Source organism: Crocuta crocuta, unplaced genomic scaffold, assembly GCF_008692635.1.
Source record: "Crocuta crocuta isolate KB4526 unplaced genomic scaffold, BGI_CrCroc_1.0 scaffold39, whole genome shotgun sequence".
Lineage (NCBI taxonomy): Eukaryota > Metazoa > Chordata > Mammalia > Carnivora > Hyaenidae > Crocuta > Crocuta crocuta.
Window position 1 is genome coordinate 5901308 of NW_027533334.1, and position 12599 is coordinate 5913906.

The following is a 12599-nucleotide window of genomic DNA, read 5'->3' on the forward strand; positions in this document are numbered from 1 at the left end:
TAGAACTGAAAATATTTTCCCAGGGGAACTAAAATTCACTCCCCCTTGGTATTTGAAGAATTCAAAATGTACTGTAGTGTAGCAAATCAAAGTAATAAAAGAATTGTGGATGCTCTTTTTAAATGAGTAATAAAATCTAACCTCTTAGGCAGGATGGGCCCCCCCCGTTAGGCTCCAATTATTATATATATAAAAAGAAGAAGAAAGAGAAAAGTAATTAACTGAAGTAGCCCCATTAAAATGGAGAAGTGCTCTCAAATGTGGCTGAATAAAATGTAAGCTGCTTGATGCAGGAAATACTTGTACAATGAATACCGAAAGAGTTTGCTAAATAATAGGAGAAGGTAGTGACCTATTTGAAGTTTTCAGGAAAAACAACCACACTAACTACATTCTTTAGATTTGCACACAAATTGAAATCTATACTTGGTCTGTGGCTGATGTTGAAATCAGCATGTTAGTCAATACTTGCACCGCTTTATCCTAATACTTAACAAGTTTTATTTCTACAAACTCATTTTTTTCCTTTCTTTCTTATTTTGGTTCTTAGAAAGCAAAGTTAAACCCTTCTTCTGGAAAATTGGGCTTTCAAAGGGATGTTGTAGGGATAGTCCGTATTTCAACCTGAAGTCTCATCTACAAACGCCTGGGTAGAATGAGACCCCGGAAAGTGAAAAGAGCAAACAGATGAGCTCTTGGAACATATACTGAGTTCTGTGTACTTCCTCACAAAGTATAGTTGACCAGAACAAGTCATTTTGTAGAACTTAAAGTAGCCATATACATTTATGACTGGGACATCCACTTGACTTCTCGGTAAACACATAAAGTCTGAACTGACACATATCACTTATAAAAGGCTTGTATGGACTAGGATATATAGAGGTCTCTATTTTGCAAGGCAGAATATATTCCAAGATTTTAAAGATAATCATGAAGAATCGGGAAAGAGGGAGAGAAATTAATGAAGCTATAACCTAACGAGACCCACAAATAAGGCAGATTGTCCCTAGAAGCAGATTGAATAGTACTATTTTATCCTAGTAAGAAGAAAGGTGTCAAAAGAAGCAATTTAGTACTAACTTAATTAACTTAGTTAGCTATAGGCAATGCTTTCAAAGGTAAGACTTGAACCGCTTCTGATGAGACTGTCTTTTTTTTTTAATGTATTTCTGAGAGAGAGAGAGAGAGAGACAGAGACAGAGACAGAGACAGAGACAGCATGAGCAGGGGAAGGTCAGAGAGAGAGGAAGACACAGAATCCGAAACAGGCTCCAGGCTCAGTCTGTGTCGCACAGAGCACAGCACAGAGCCTAAAGCGGCGCTTCAACCCACAAACCATGAGATCATGACCTGAGCTGAAGCTTAACCGACTGAGCCACCCAGGCGCCCCCTGATGAGATTGTTAAAATTTGAAGTCAAATGGGTGCCTAGGTGGCTCAGACAGTTAAGCATCCAACTGACTCAGGTCATGATCTTATGGTTTGTGGGTTCAAACCCTTTGTCAAGCTCTGTGCTGACAGCTCAGAGCCTGGACCCTGCTTCAGAGTCTGTGTCTCTCTCTCTCTCTGCTCCTCCCCCTCTCATGCTCTCTCTCTCTCTCTCTCTCACACACAAAAATAAATAAACATTAAGACTTTAAAAATTTTTGAAGTCAAACAAATGTACTAAAAATATGTAAACACACAACAAAATCACGTTACATTCTTAAAGGCAGTATTAACTACAAATCAGAAAAGGAAAGAAATGTAACATTCTTTTTAGAGCTACACTCCTACACAAAAGCCTTTCATAAATGAATTTTCTAAGTATTTGATACTTATAACTAGAACAGAATTTTAAGAATTATTTTATTTGAAAATAAAATGTATTTGTTAGGAGTAGGTTAGGCTACATGTAACAAGGAACAAAACAAGACAGAGGAAGGGCCCTAGGGAAAATAAAAGTTTGTGTCTCTCTCAACTAAAAGAAGCCCAGGAGTAGGCAGTCTCAGGCTGGGATAGTTGCTCTATGATGTCACCAGAGACCTTTCTGCTCTACCATCTTTATTGTGTAGCTTTTACTTCATACTGAAGATGGCTGCTGGAGCTCCAGTCATACATCTGCTTATGGTTCACTGGCTAAGAGTTAGTCACATCACAGGCCTACACCTAGCTGCAAGGGAGTCTGGTAAATACAGTATTTTTACAGAGTGTTGTCTCTCCAGATAAGTTTGGGTGATATTACTAAGAAGGAAAGGCAGAATGGATAATAGTTGGCTACAGCAATCTCTGCCATTGAAAGAAATCTAAAAGACATCAGGAAAAGAAAGCAGATGTATTTTATGCAATAGATGTGTCCCTCATGAGTTTCTGAAAGTGTATCATTATTATTATCTTGTATATTGAACCATAATCTGAATATATAAGAGGTATCAGGAATAAGATGGTGAATAATTTTCTGAATCGAAAAACAATTTATATTTTTTAATAATCCATACCTAGTTTGTTTTATTAGTTTGTATATTTTTTCCCTTAGATTTAATTTAAAAAGTAGGTCTGAATCCCTAAATTGGTTTTTTGGAAAATGCCAAAGCACCAGATGGCTTCCTGATTCTGGCTTGCTTCATACCTCTCACCCCCAGCGCCAACTACCATCACTATATGTATTTTTCTCTCGACTCCTCTTTCATTTGGGACAAGATCAGACTATGTGCAAGGTCATTGTGCTCAGAAAACATGCTCTAAAGTGTGTTTCTGGTATGTGGTGAGGAGGGGAAACACCAAGGACAGCATTATCTGAGGTCCCAAGAACATCAGCCTTTGAATAGTTGGCGTCGTCTAGAAAAAGTACAGACAGCTTACCTGAGAATGGTCTGAGCATGGCAGGTGGACAAAATTTTGGAGAGCCAGGGGGAAATTACCGTGTGGGAATAAGTAGTTAGTTATCAATAGAAACTGTTGATGAAGAAGGGCATGTAGGAATACCACATGATGACAGAAGGATTTGTCGTCTTACCCACTGACTTTATTCCCCCTCATATATAAAATGTTTAAAACCCTTATTGAAATAAGTCAAGGAAATAGATTAGATCAGAACTTGCTTAACAATTTGTAGTGGGTTCTATTTTATTTATTTCAACATGGGGGGGAGGTGAAAAAGATTAGGGGAGAGAAAAATTCTGAGCTGTTTCCCCCCATATTGTGTTTATTTCATTGCACAAGACTACTTACAAGCTATAATGTAATATTGTAATAACAATAATACCATAGCAAAAACACATAAGATAACAGAGCATTAATTTCTCATTTACCAAGACTTAATAACTGATTTCTTCAAAAAAAATTTTTTTTAAATGTTTCTTTATTTTTGAGAGAGAGAGAGTATGAGCAGTAGAAGGGCAGAGAGAGAGAGAGAGGGAGGGAGATACAGAATCCGAGCAGGATCCAGGCTCTGAGCTGTCAGCACAGAGCGTGACATGAGGCTTGAGCCCACAGACCACGAGACCATGACCTGAGCTGAAGTCAGATGCTTAGCTAACTGAGCCATCCAGGTGCCCCTAGACTTAATAACTGACTTCTTGAAGTTATTAAGATAGGCTTCAAATATATGAACTTCCCTATTCAGAAAAGCTAAGGAAGTCCTCTGCATCCTTCAAGGCAATCTATTCTCTAACAGTACTAAGTTCACTGTAGTTAAAAGACAGTACTCTTTTGCAGGGTCATGTTCTTTATCTCACCTATTTTGAAATGTTCCACCCTATATTCTCATGAATAATAATCAATAATAAACAACCTAATTAATTCATACCTCATTCTTTCATTTACAAATGCCTATATTTATGATTATGCCTATATTCATAAAATAGGTTGGAAACTGAGGATCCAGAGCCAAGGAGTTTGTGGGAGAAAGGCAGTTGGTAAGGAGGCCTCACAGCTCTAGTGATCAGTTGAGACACGCACATAATGCTAGTTGCTTAGTAATAGTGTTCTTTTCCTCTGAGAAGAGTCTAAGAACTCTTTCTCCCGAACCCTGCCTAGGTCACGTTTACTGTGCCAGGCACTGTTTGCCCTTCCAGGTTCACTCTCCACTCTCCCCACCCCTGCTCTGTGCCCTGGAGACAGATCTCTGTGTGCTGCACCTTGTCCCTGGCCTCCCACTGGGGTCACCCACCGGGAAACCCCAGCAAGACTGGAGTGTGGAAGAAAAGTGAGACGAGGGGGTGTTTTTTCTCCAGTTCTGTCCCTGCTGGCTCTCTGGGGCTGGCACAGCCTTCCGCTGAGGGCCACACGCCTGCAGGTGGCCTCTCCTCTCTGCAGCGATAGCTACTCTCGGTCCAGTACCAGCTGCTACCCTTTCCCCACTCAGGCCTCGAAGTGGTAAAAAATGACCCACCAGCTCCTCACTGCTAGCCCCTGGGGGCTTCAGCATCCCTTCATTGATTCACTTTAATCCTGCTCACACCTCCATTAAATAGTTCCTTTCTAAAATGCCCCTCAGGAGTGGGCCATCTGTTTTCTGCCAGGACCCTGACAGTTACGTTAAGTTTACCTTATGTACACGAGGTATATTCAAGTGTCTTGAACTTCAGTTTGATCTTCACTTGATTAATGGTGCCTTTTGATTAATCAAAGCCCCACTTGGCTTTGATGCAGCGTATGGATTGGAGCTCTGTGGATTATCTCAGGATTTAGGAGTTCATTTCGTGTGAAGTCCTTTTAGAAGCTGTGTTAAATCACAAAATCTATACGCAGCCACCAGTGTTAAACATTAAGCCCCGCTTCACGTTTGGGGGGCTCAATTTCTACAACATTTGTACATTTGCAAATGAAGAGGGAATGTGCCGATGGGAGGCAGGTGTGCCTGCTGACAGGCAGCCTTCGAGACCATTAAGAGGATTATTGTGGAAGGGGAAATGTGCTAGTTAAATAGATTATTTGTGTGCTTGCTTCTCCAGGCTGTGCTGACTGACATTTTACTAATCTATTTAGCAGATTGAAGTTCCAGAACAAGGCAAAAGAAAAAAATACCACATCCAACAAAGCCAGGTCTGTGAGTAAAGTTACATAATGGATATGTTATAATTTTTGATACATCTGCCCTTTTCCCCCTTTAAGTAACCACAGTCATTCTACTTTTAGGAATAAGCCAGAATTTTCTTTCTCAGAAGCCCCTCCGTGTAGGATTGGGCCAATTGGAGGGCCATCACGGAAGTATGGCATATTTACTGAGGTGCCCAGTAGGGCCAGGAGAAATGCTTTTTTTATATAGAAAATTTCCAAGAAGAATACAAAATTCTTTGGCAATTTTCTTCTATACTCCATTCATTCTTTTTAAAAATCCTCTTTCTGGTTTACATTTTAGTTTCATGAGTTCTCTGTAAAAAAACAACCTTTAAGTTTATTAAGTATTGTTTGGAGCATTAGATCTTTTGGGCAGTTAACAAATAACAGTAAATGTCATAAAGAAAGCATTAATAGGCACTTCTAGCCAGGCGCTGTTCTAAGCACGTTTATGTGGATTAACACATTCATTCTCACCAAAATCCTATAAATAAATCATTGGAGGTGACCCCCAAGTAGCTTTTGAATGGAATTCATTTGAATGGGAAGGTCCACTCTTGTTACATGGTCTGCTGTGTATCTAAAGGTACTAAGTATACAAGTACAGTACTTCTATAAGGTCCTTTCTTGAGTGAATAAGCTCAGAAAAAACATTTAAATACAGACTAAATGCAAATCTTGTTCTCATAATAACAGCATTTCTGCCTGCTCAGATCAGAAACAAGAGATAAGAACTTCACCACGTACTGTGTCTTCAGGCAAATCAAAAAACTAAATGTTTAAGGGACTCCTGAGGGGCTTATTAAAATGCAAATTCCTGGGCGCCACTCCAAAAGGTTGATTTAGTAGATCGGCATGTATAGCAAGCGCACCAACGGGGAACACGGCACTGAGCTTCCATTTCTTTACCTGTAAAGTGTAGGTGTTCACTCCCTCACTCAAATTCACCAGCAGTCTAGTGATAGCACAGAGCTCTGGTTCTCAGTTAGCGGCACATTGGAATTACCTGGGGAGCTCAAAAAACAAATGATGGCTGGGCCCCACTCTCAAATACGCTGATTTAATAGGTCTGGGGGCCTGGCAACAGAATTTGAACAGCTCCTCAGGTGGTCTAATGTACAGCCAGGACTGGAACTGTTATCCTAGACCAGTGGTTCTCCAAGTGTGGCCTCCAGAGCAATAGCATCAGCATACCTTGGAAACTTAGAACCTGAAATTCTCAGGCCCCAAACCTACCTACCTACCTTCATCAGAACCCCTAGGGATGGGGGCCAGGAATCTGTGTGTAGCAAGCCCTCCAGATGAACCTGATGCATGTTCAATTTTGAGAGCCACTGTTCCAAAACAACAGCTAACACAATACATAGCACAACTATGATCGACATGGAAACGAATTCAGGTGTCCTCTCTAATGAGCAGCAATGGCAAAATAGGCCAACCTCCCTCATGCTCCAAGCATGGCCAGCATATCAGAAGGTGTCCACATATATTGGATCCCAACTTATTTAGCAATTGCGTTCCATATATAACTCATTTAGTCCCCATAACAACCCTGCTATTATTATTCTCGGTTTATAGCCAAGAGAACAGAAAACACAGAAAGGTTAAGTAACTTGCTCAAGGTCACACAGGCAGCAAATGACAGTACCAGTAACAGAACTGAAGCCCTCTTTATTTGTTGTTTAACCAATCAAGTTCATTTGTTCCTTTAACTGCTTTGCTGTGGGGTCTATCAAGACAAATCCCTCATAGAAAAGAAATTTTTTTTAGCTTATCTGCCCATTGAGGCACACTTATTTTATCAGGGACAAAACCACAGTTGAAATTTCATAGCTACTGAAAGCTAACTATTCATTCCCGAAGGTTTATAGCCACCATAACCTTTTAAAAAGTTTTAAAGTAACTATAAACCTTGTTAAAATGTGTATTTGTATGGAGTATGCCCTAAAGATTTAGAGTGAAGTTAAAAATAATTGAAAGTTGCGGGGCACCTGGGTGGCTCAGTCGGTTGAGCGTCCAACTTCTGCTCAGGTCATGATCTCACGGTTCGTGGGTTGAAGCCCCGCATTGGGCTCTGTGCTGACAACTAGCTCAGAGCCTGGAGCCTGCTTCAGATTCTGTGTCTCCCTCTCTCTCTGTCCCTCACTTGCCCACACTGTCTCTCTCTCTCTCTCAGAAATAATAAAAAACATTTAAAAAAATGAAAGTTGCATAGCTTTAAGAGAGGGGGGAGAGGGACAAGAGGCAGAGTTGAAATGTTACCTGGAGACACATTTGTTACCTGGAAATGTGCTTGGAGAGGCCTTCTGGACACATCTACCTTGGCATACCAGCAGGAGGTGCTCTCAGCCCTAAAACACATACCCCTACTCCCAAGCAAAGCTTCTACAGGAAAACACCACTTGAAATAACCACTGCTTAAATAAATGTAAACTTTTCTGTTACCTTTTTAATACTATTTTAACATTCTTGACTTTTTCATTGTTGTTGTTGTTATGGAAATTGTTCCCTTTCACATACATTTCTGACCTCTCTTTATTTCATAACAGAAAGACTCTTCTCGTTTTCTACCAAGAAAAAGCAAGACTGAGATAGCCAAAGCTGACTGTGTTTTTGGGACCATAAAGGAAGAAGATCTTTGACGAGAAACTGTCACTTTTAAAAATGTTCTAGGGCTGTCTCGACAGTGAAAGAGCTTAGGAATTGAAAGTGGGCTTCCTAGCAGGAGTGGAAGAAATTTGACTCCTTCCCATTTTCTTTTGATATTAAGATGGACGATATTGACCGAGAGGACATCAGAACTCTGTTAATCTCAAGATTAAAAAGAAGTATGAACCAAGGTTGTATAGTTTGTTTTTAAGGACTCATAAATGGCAAGCAACAAATACAAATCAATTAGTGTGAAGTTTGTTCTCCCACCCACCCCCCACTCCAAAAGTGATGTTTGCCTGGCTTGACGAAGCTTGATACTATATGAATGAAAGGCTCAGCATAAAACACTATAAATGTATTTGGGGTTAGGTTCTAAAGACATGACTCATCACCTGAGGAAAATGTGGCTCTAAGAAATGGAATCATTGAAAAAGAAATCTGAACTTCACTGATCCAGCCACAGCACCAGAGCAAGGAAGTGATGAAATTCTTATTTGTTTCCTTACATAATTCTGAGTCTACCAATAACAGATGTACTCAGAGTGATAGGCTGCCCAGTTCTCTGTTTCTCCACTGATGTAACTCTATTCTGTCTTTAGAATATGGAATTCGGTTCAATAATCATCATGCTATTTTGAATCTTTTTATTTTGGAAAGCAGTGGGGCCCTGTGCTACTGTGTATGTCTCTTAGCTTTAAAACTATGGATACTTTTTAGCCTTTTCCCTATTTAGTTTCAGTTGATCATGATAATGAATGTAATTATATATAGAATTAAGACTGCAATAAGGGAGAGAGACGGAGGAATCTATGTAATGTAATTAGATAAAGTGCAATATTCTAATGTTCTTTTCTAAATAGATTGTGTAACTATGTAATAAATATATATATTCTAGTGAATATAATATTTACTGATGGAAATTCTGAGAATGATCTCTTTGAAGTGTAGAATCTATTAAAGCCCTGTAATATTTTAGCCATAACTTCTAGTACCATAAAGTTTTATATTTTAGGCAGTAGTAGGATGCTCTTGTGGGGGGAACCGTTAGCATCCCAGATCATTCACGCTGACTGAATTAAGGACTTAGAATACATTTTCAGATTAAAGTAGAAGGTTACTTACTATTTTCCCAATCTAAGAATAGCCCATCTATTTCTTTTCATTTATTTTTGAGAGTCAGAGAGAGACAGTGCCAGCAGGGGAGGGTCAGAGAGAGAGAGAGAGATACAGAATCCGAAACAGGCTCCAGGCTCTGAGCTGTCAGCACAGAGCCCGACACAGGGCTCAAACTCACAAACTGTGAGATCATGACCTGAGCTGAAGTCAGACACTTAACCGACTGACCCACCCAGGTGCCCCCTGTCTATTTCTTTTCAATAGCAAACACCTACACTGTGTAAGGGCCTAGTGGAGACACCAAGAATGCAAAGAGAACTTGCATTTGGGGTGAGAAGATGCAGATACTAGATTGAACTGTACCCAATTGCTGTTCTGCAGGTCAAAAATAGTTGAATATTGTCAATTTCGTGTTTCAACTTGATACATAAGAGTAATCCCAGACAATACGTGGTTAGTGTCCAATGTGTAGTGCGGGCCAGTGCGTCAGAGGAAGGTGGGGATGGTCAGGAAGGCCCGTGCAGAAGAGAGACTTGGAAGAAGGTGTAGAGCCAAGTGGAGGAGAGGGGGAGACACACATGTGGAAGGAAAGGGCAGCTGATGGGAGAATGAGTACAGTGTTTGTGAAACGATGAGCAAACCCCCTCTGTGCAGGCAAAGTTTTCAGTTGGGGAGTAGTTAAGAGATACAGCTAAGAGAGAAGAGGGATCAATATCTATACATACAAAAATGCAGCATCGCTATAAAATAAGCAGAGCAGTCTACCCCTTATTTGAATACAGCAAAACCAGAAAGGTTACATTTAAGTTTTTTCCCCAAGACATTGAGATCACCATCAATATCAGAAGATGAGAAGAAACCAGTGATGGCGTGCATCCCAAAGCACATACCATGAGGAATAAAGGAACTGGAATACCAGAAGACAAATTCAAAGCTTCCTTTGTGAAATGATACATCCCTTAGCAGTTATGTGGGAGAAGAAAGAACTATTAGTGTCTTTAGGGATTACTGGGCCTATCTTCATCTAGAAGAGATGGGGGGGGTTATTAACTTCTGAATCAAACCATTTCATCATTGGGTAAAAAGTCTAAACTCTGCCTGCCAGAGTGGTCTTCCCTTCTGCAAGCTCTGAGAGAAGCCAGAAATGGGGCCCCATCTCTCTCGGGGGTGCCAACCTCATTCTTCTGTGGTGCTGCCAGGCGGGACCTTCCCAGCAGCATAGCCCCTCCGCACAGGAGGAGACCTCAGCCGATGCATGAGCTTTGTCAAAGTAGGTAGCTACTGAAACCCTTCCAGTAACTCCTAAGCGGTGTCAGTGGCTTGGGAAATTACCAGCATATGCTTTAGTCTACAGATTTACTCCTATATCTGCGGAACTGGTCCCCAGTCAACCACATTTTCTCCTGATTCATCTGCTTTCATCGATATCACTTCTCTCCACTTCTAGGCATATGCATTTGTTTCTGCATTTGTTCATTCTTCCAAAACTACTGGTGTAAGCAAACACATTACTTTGAGAAGTTCACAAAATATAAGAAAAAAGGGCAGAGCTGACTCCATTGCCCCTGAGCTCTGTGGGTCCTCTGGAAGGAACACACACGGGCTTTGTCAGGAGGGCTGACGTGCTCCCCCAAGCCAGGTCCCGGTCTACATCAGTACGTGGTGAGCTCATGGCTTGTACCCATCTCCTCATGGATTCTTTGGGAAGCGAACTTTATGCTAAATGTGTAAGTTAGAAATTACCTTAAGTTCACCCTTAAAGTGAATTTGAGAAGAGCTAAGTGATCTTAATTTGTGGAAAACCAAACAGGTTCTAAGCCTCAATGGGAAAATCATAGCCAGAGTGATGCTATCATACAAAACAAAATCAAACTCAGCAATGGAGCCACCCATCTACTTCTCTGGGTGCTTTTTAGTCCTCCCTCTGCAGTATATGGACCGAGGCTCAGCAGGCAAACTGAGGCAGGAGCCCTGTGGACTCTGGACTGATCGAGATGGAGCGCAAGGTAATTCTCTCCTTCATTAGGGTGGACTCAATCCCGTCATCAGGGATCCCAGAAAAATAGTTGAGAAAAAATTAGACATGTTTTGCTGGCTCTTACTACCCCCAAATAAGGCATGCTGGGTTAACTTAGAAAATGGATGGCTGGGGCACCTGGAGAGCTCAGTCAGTTAAGTGTCTGACTTTTGGTTTTGGCTCAGGTCATGATCTCACTTCTTTGTGGGTTGGAGCCCTGCATCAGGCTCTGTTCTGGCAGCACGGAGCCTGCTTGGGATTCTCTCTCCCTATCTCTTTCTGCCTCTCCCTCACTCACGCTGTCTCTGTCTCTCTCTAAATAAACAAACTTTAAAAAAAAAGTATGGTTGGGGCGCCTGGGTGGCTTAGTCGGTTAAGCGACCGACTTTCGCTTAGGTCATGATCTCGCGGTTCGTGGGTTCGAGCTCCGCGTCGGGCTCTGTGCTGACTGCCAGCTCAGAGCCTGGAGCCTGTTTCAGAGTCTGCGTCTCCCTCTCTCTCTGACCCTCCCTTGCTCACGCTGTCTTTCTCTCTCTCTCTCCTAGAAATAAATAAAAATATTTAAAAAAAAAAAGTATGGTTAACACAAATAGTCTTTTAGGAGATGGCTTTTCAGCCTTATAATTGTACTTCCCCCCACTTTATTGATGTATAATTGTACTTCACTTATAAGTTACTTTATAATAGCTGTTGTATTCTTAAGAAATCAGTTTGTAGAACAGGTTTTCAGATACAAACACTTAGAGCTGTGGAAAAAGTACATGGCGGGCTTGGCTCTTTGGTCTAGCCCTATAGCCCATGTACTTTTCTGGAGGGCAAAGTCTTTAGCTAGCAAATAGGCTTGGGTTGTGTAACATCTTGGAAGAGGTTCGACATTCATTTGATTTAAAGGCACTGACCCTGGCGATTTTGCACTGCTCCTGCACTGAATGTGGTTTCTGTCCCGGAATTGTGGGAACACGAAGTTGGCTGTACTTCCTAATGGCTTTTCCATCTGTTCACACGAGTGCTTATTTGATGCATTCTGCGGTGCAATAGTTGTCGGGTGGAGACGCTCAGAGCAACGGGCTGAGACTGTAAGTGCGAGTTGGCTTTTCTTGCACATGCGTGCTCTTATTCTTACTGAAAACTAGTCCCCACGGAATTTCTGGGGAGATCCCCCTCTTTGTAACTGGGTCTAGTGCGCAGAGGAAGAGGTGATGGAAATCCACTGCATCTGGGTCCCAATCAAGGGAAGTTGGAATAATTTGATTTTCTGCAGAACAAAAGTGATGAGTGAAACAAGTGAAATGGCAGTTACGAAACATATATGTTGCAAAGTCCACCACTTGGAGACAGGTTCTATCCAACCACCAGCTGTAGAGATTCTTCTTCCCAGTAGCTGTTGGAACATCATGCTTTTCAGAGACACTACAGCAACTGGTATGCCCACTTATGCGCAAAGGGAAAGCGGTTCCACTCCCCATAACCATGTTGAGGAAGAAAATAGGAAGACTGTATATCAGAGTTTATTTTCATGTATCGACTGAATACACATTCTAGTGGTGAAGTCTATGATTTCTTACAGGTAGCTGGGTTTATAGCAATTACTTATGTCAGTTTTAGTTTCTCTTTTGTAACTAATGATGGACTGTTTGCATCAAGATGTCTCTTTCCCCTTTTTTCTTCTCTCATAGCCTCTTTTCCCGCTTCCTTTGTCAAACTTAAAACAGAAGTGACATGTGGTCTTGGGGTGATGATAATGAAGATAGGCTGAGATCTTAGTGAGTCCA

General features: G+C 41.3%; 1 protein-coding gene across 2 annotated transcripts in view; it reads left to right on the forward strand.

Annotated features, from left to right (window-relative positions):
* SNX31 (sorting nexin 31) overlaps positions 1-8535 on the forward strand; it is a 52107-nt gene extending 43572 nt beyond the window's left edge. Inside the window, exons 11-12 of one of the 2 annotated variants that reach the window (XM_077748190.1) lie at positions 4971-5027; positions 7592-8535. In XM_077748190.1, coding sequence (XP_077604316.1) covers positions 4971-5027; positions 7592-7684 — 150 coding nt within the window. In that variant the 3' untranslated portion in view covers positions 7685-8535. The remainder of the gene's footprint in view (positions 1-4970; positions 5028-7591) is intronic. The other variant, XM_077748191.1, reaches the window with a different exon arrangement.
* The last annotated feature ends 4064 nt before the right edge of the window (positions 8536-12599 follow it).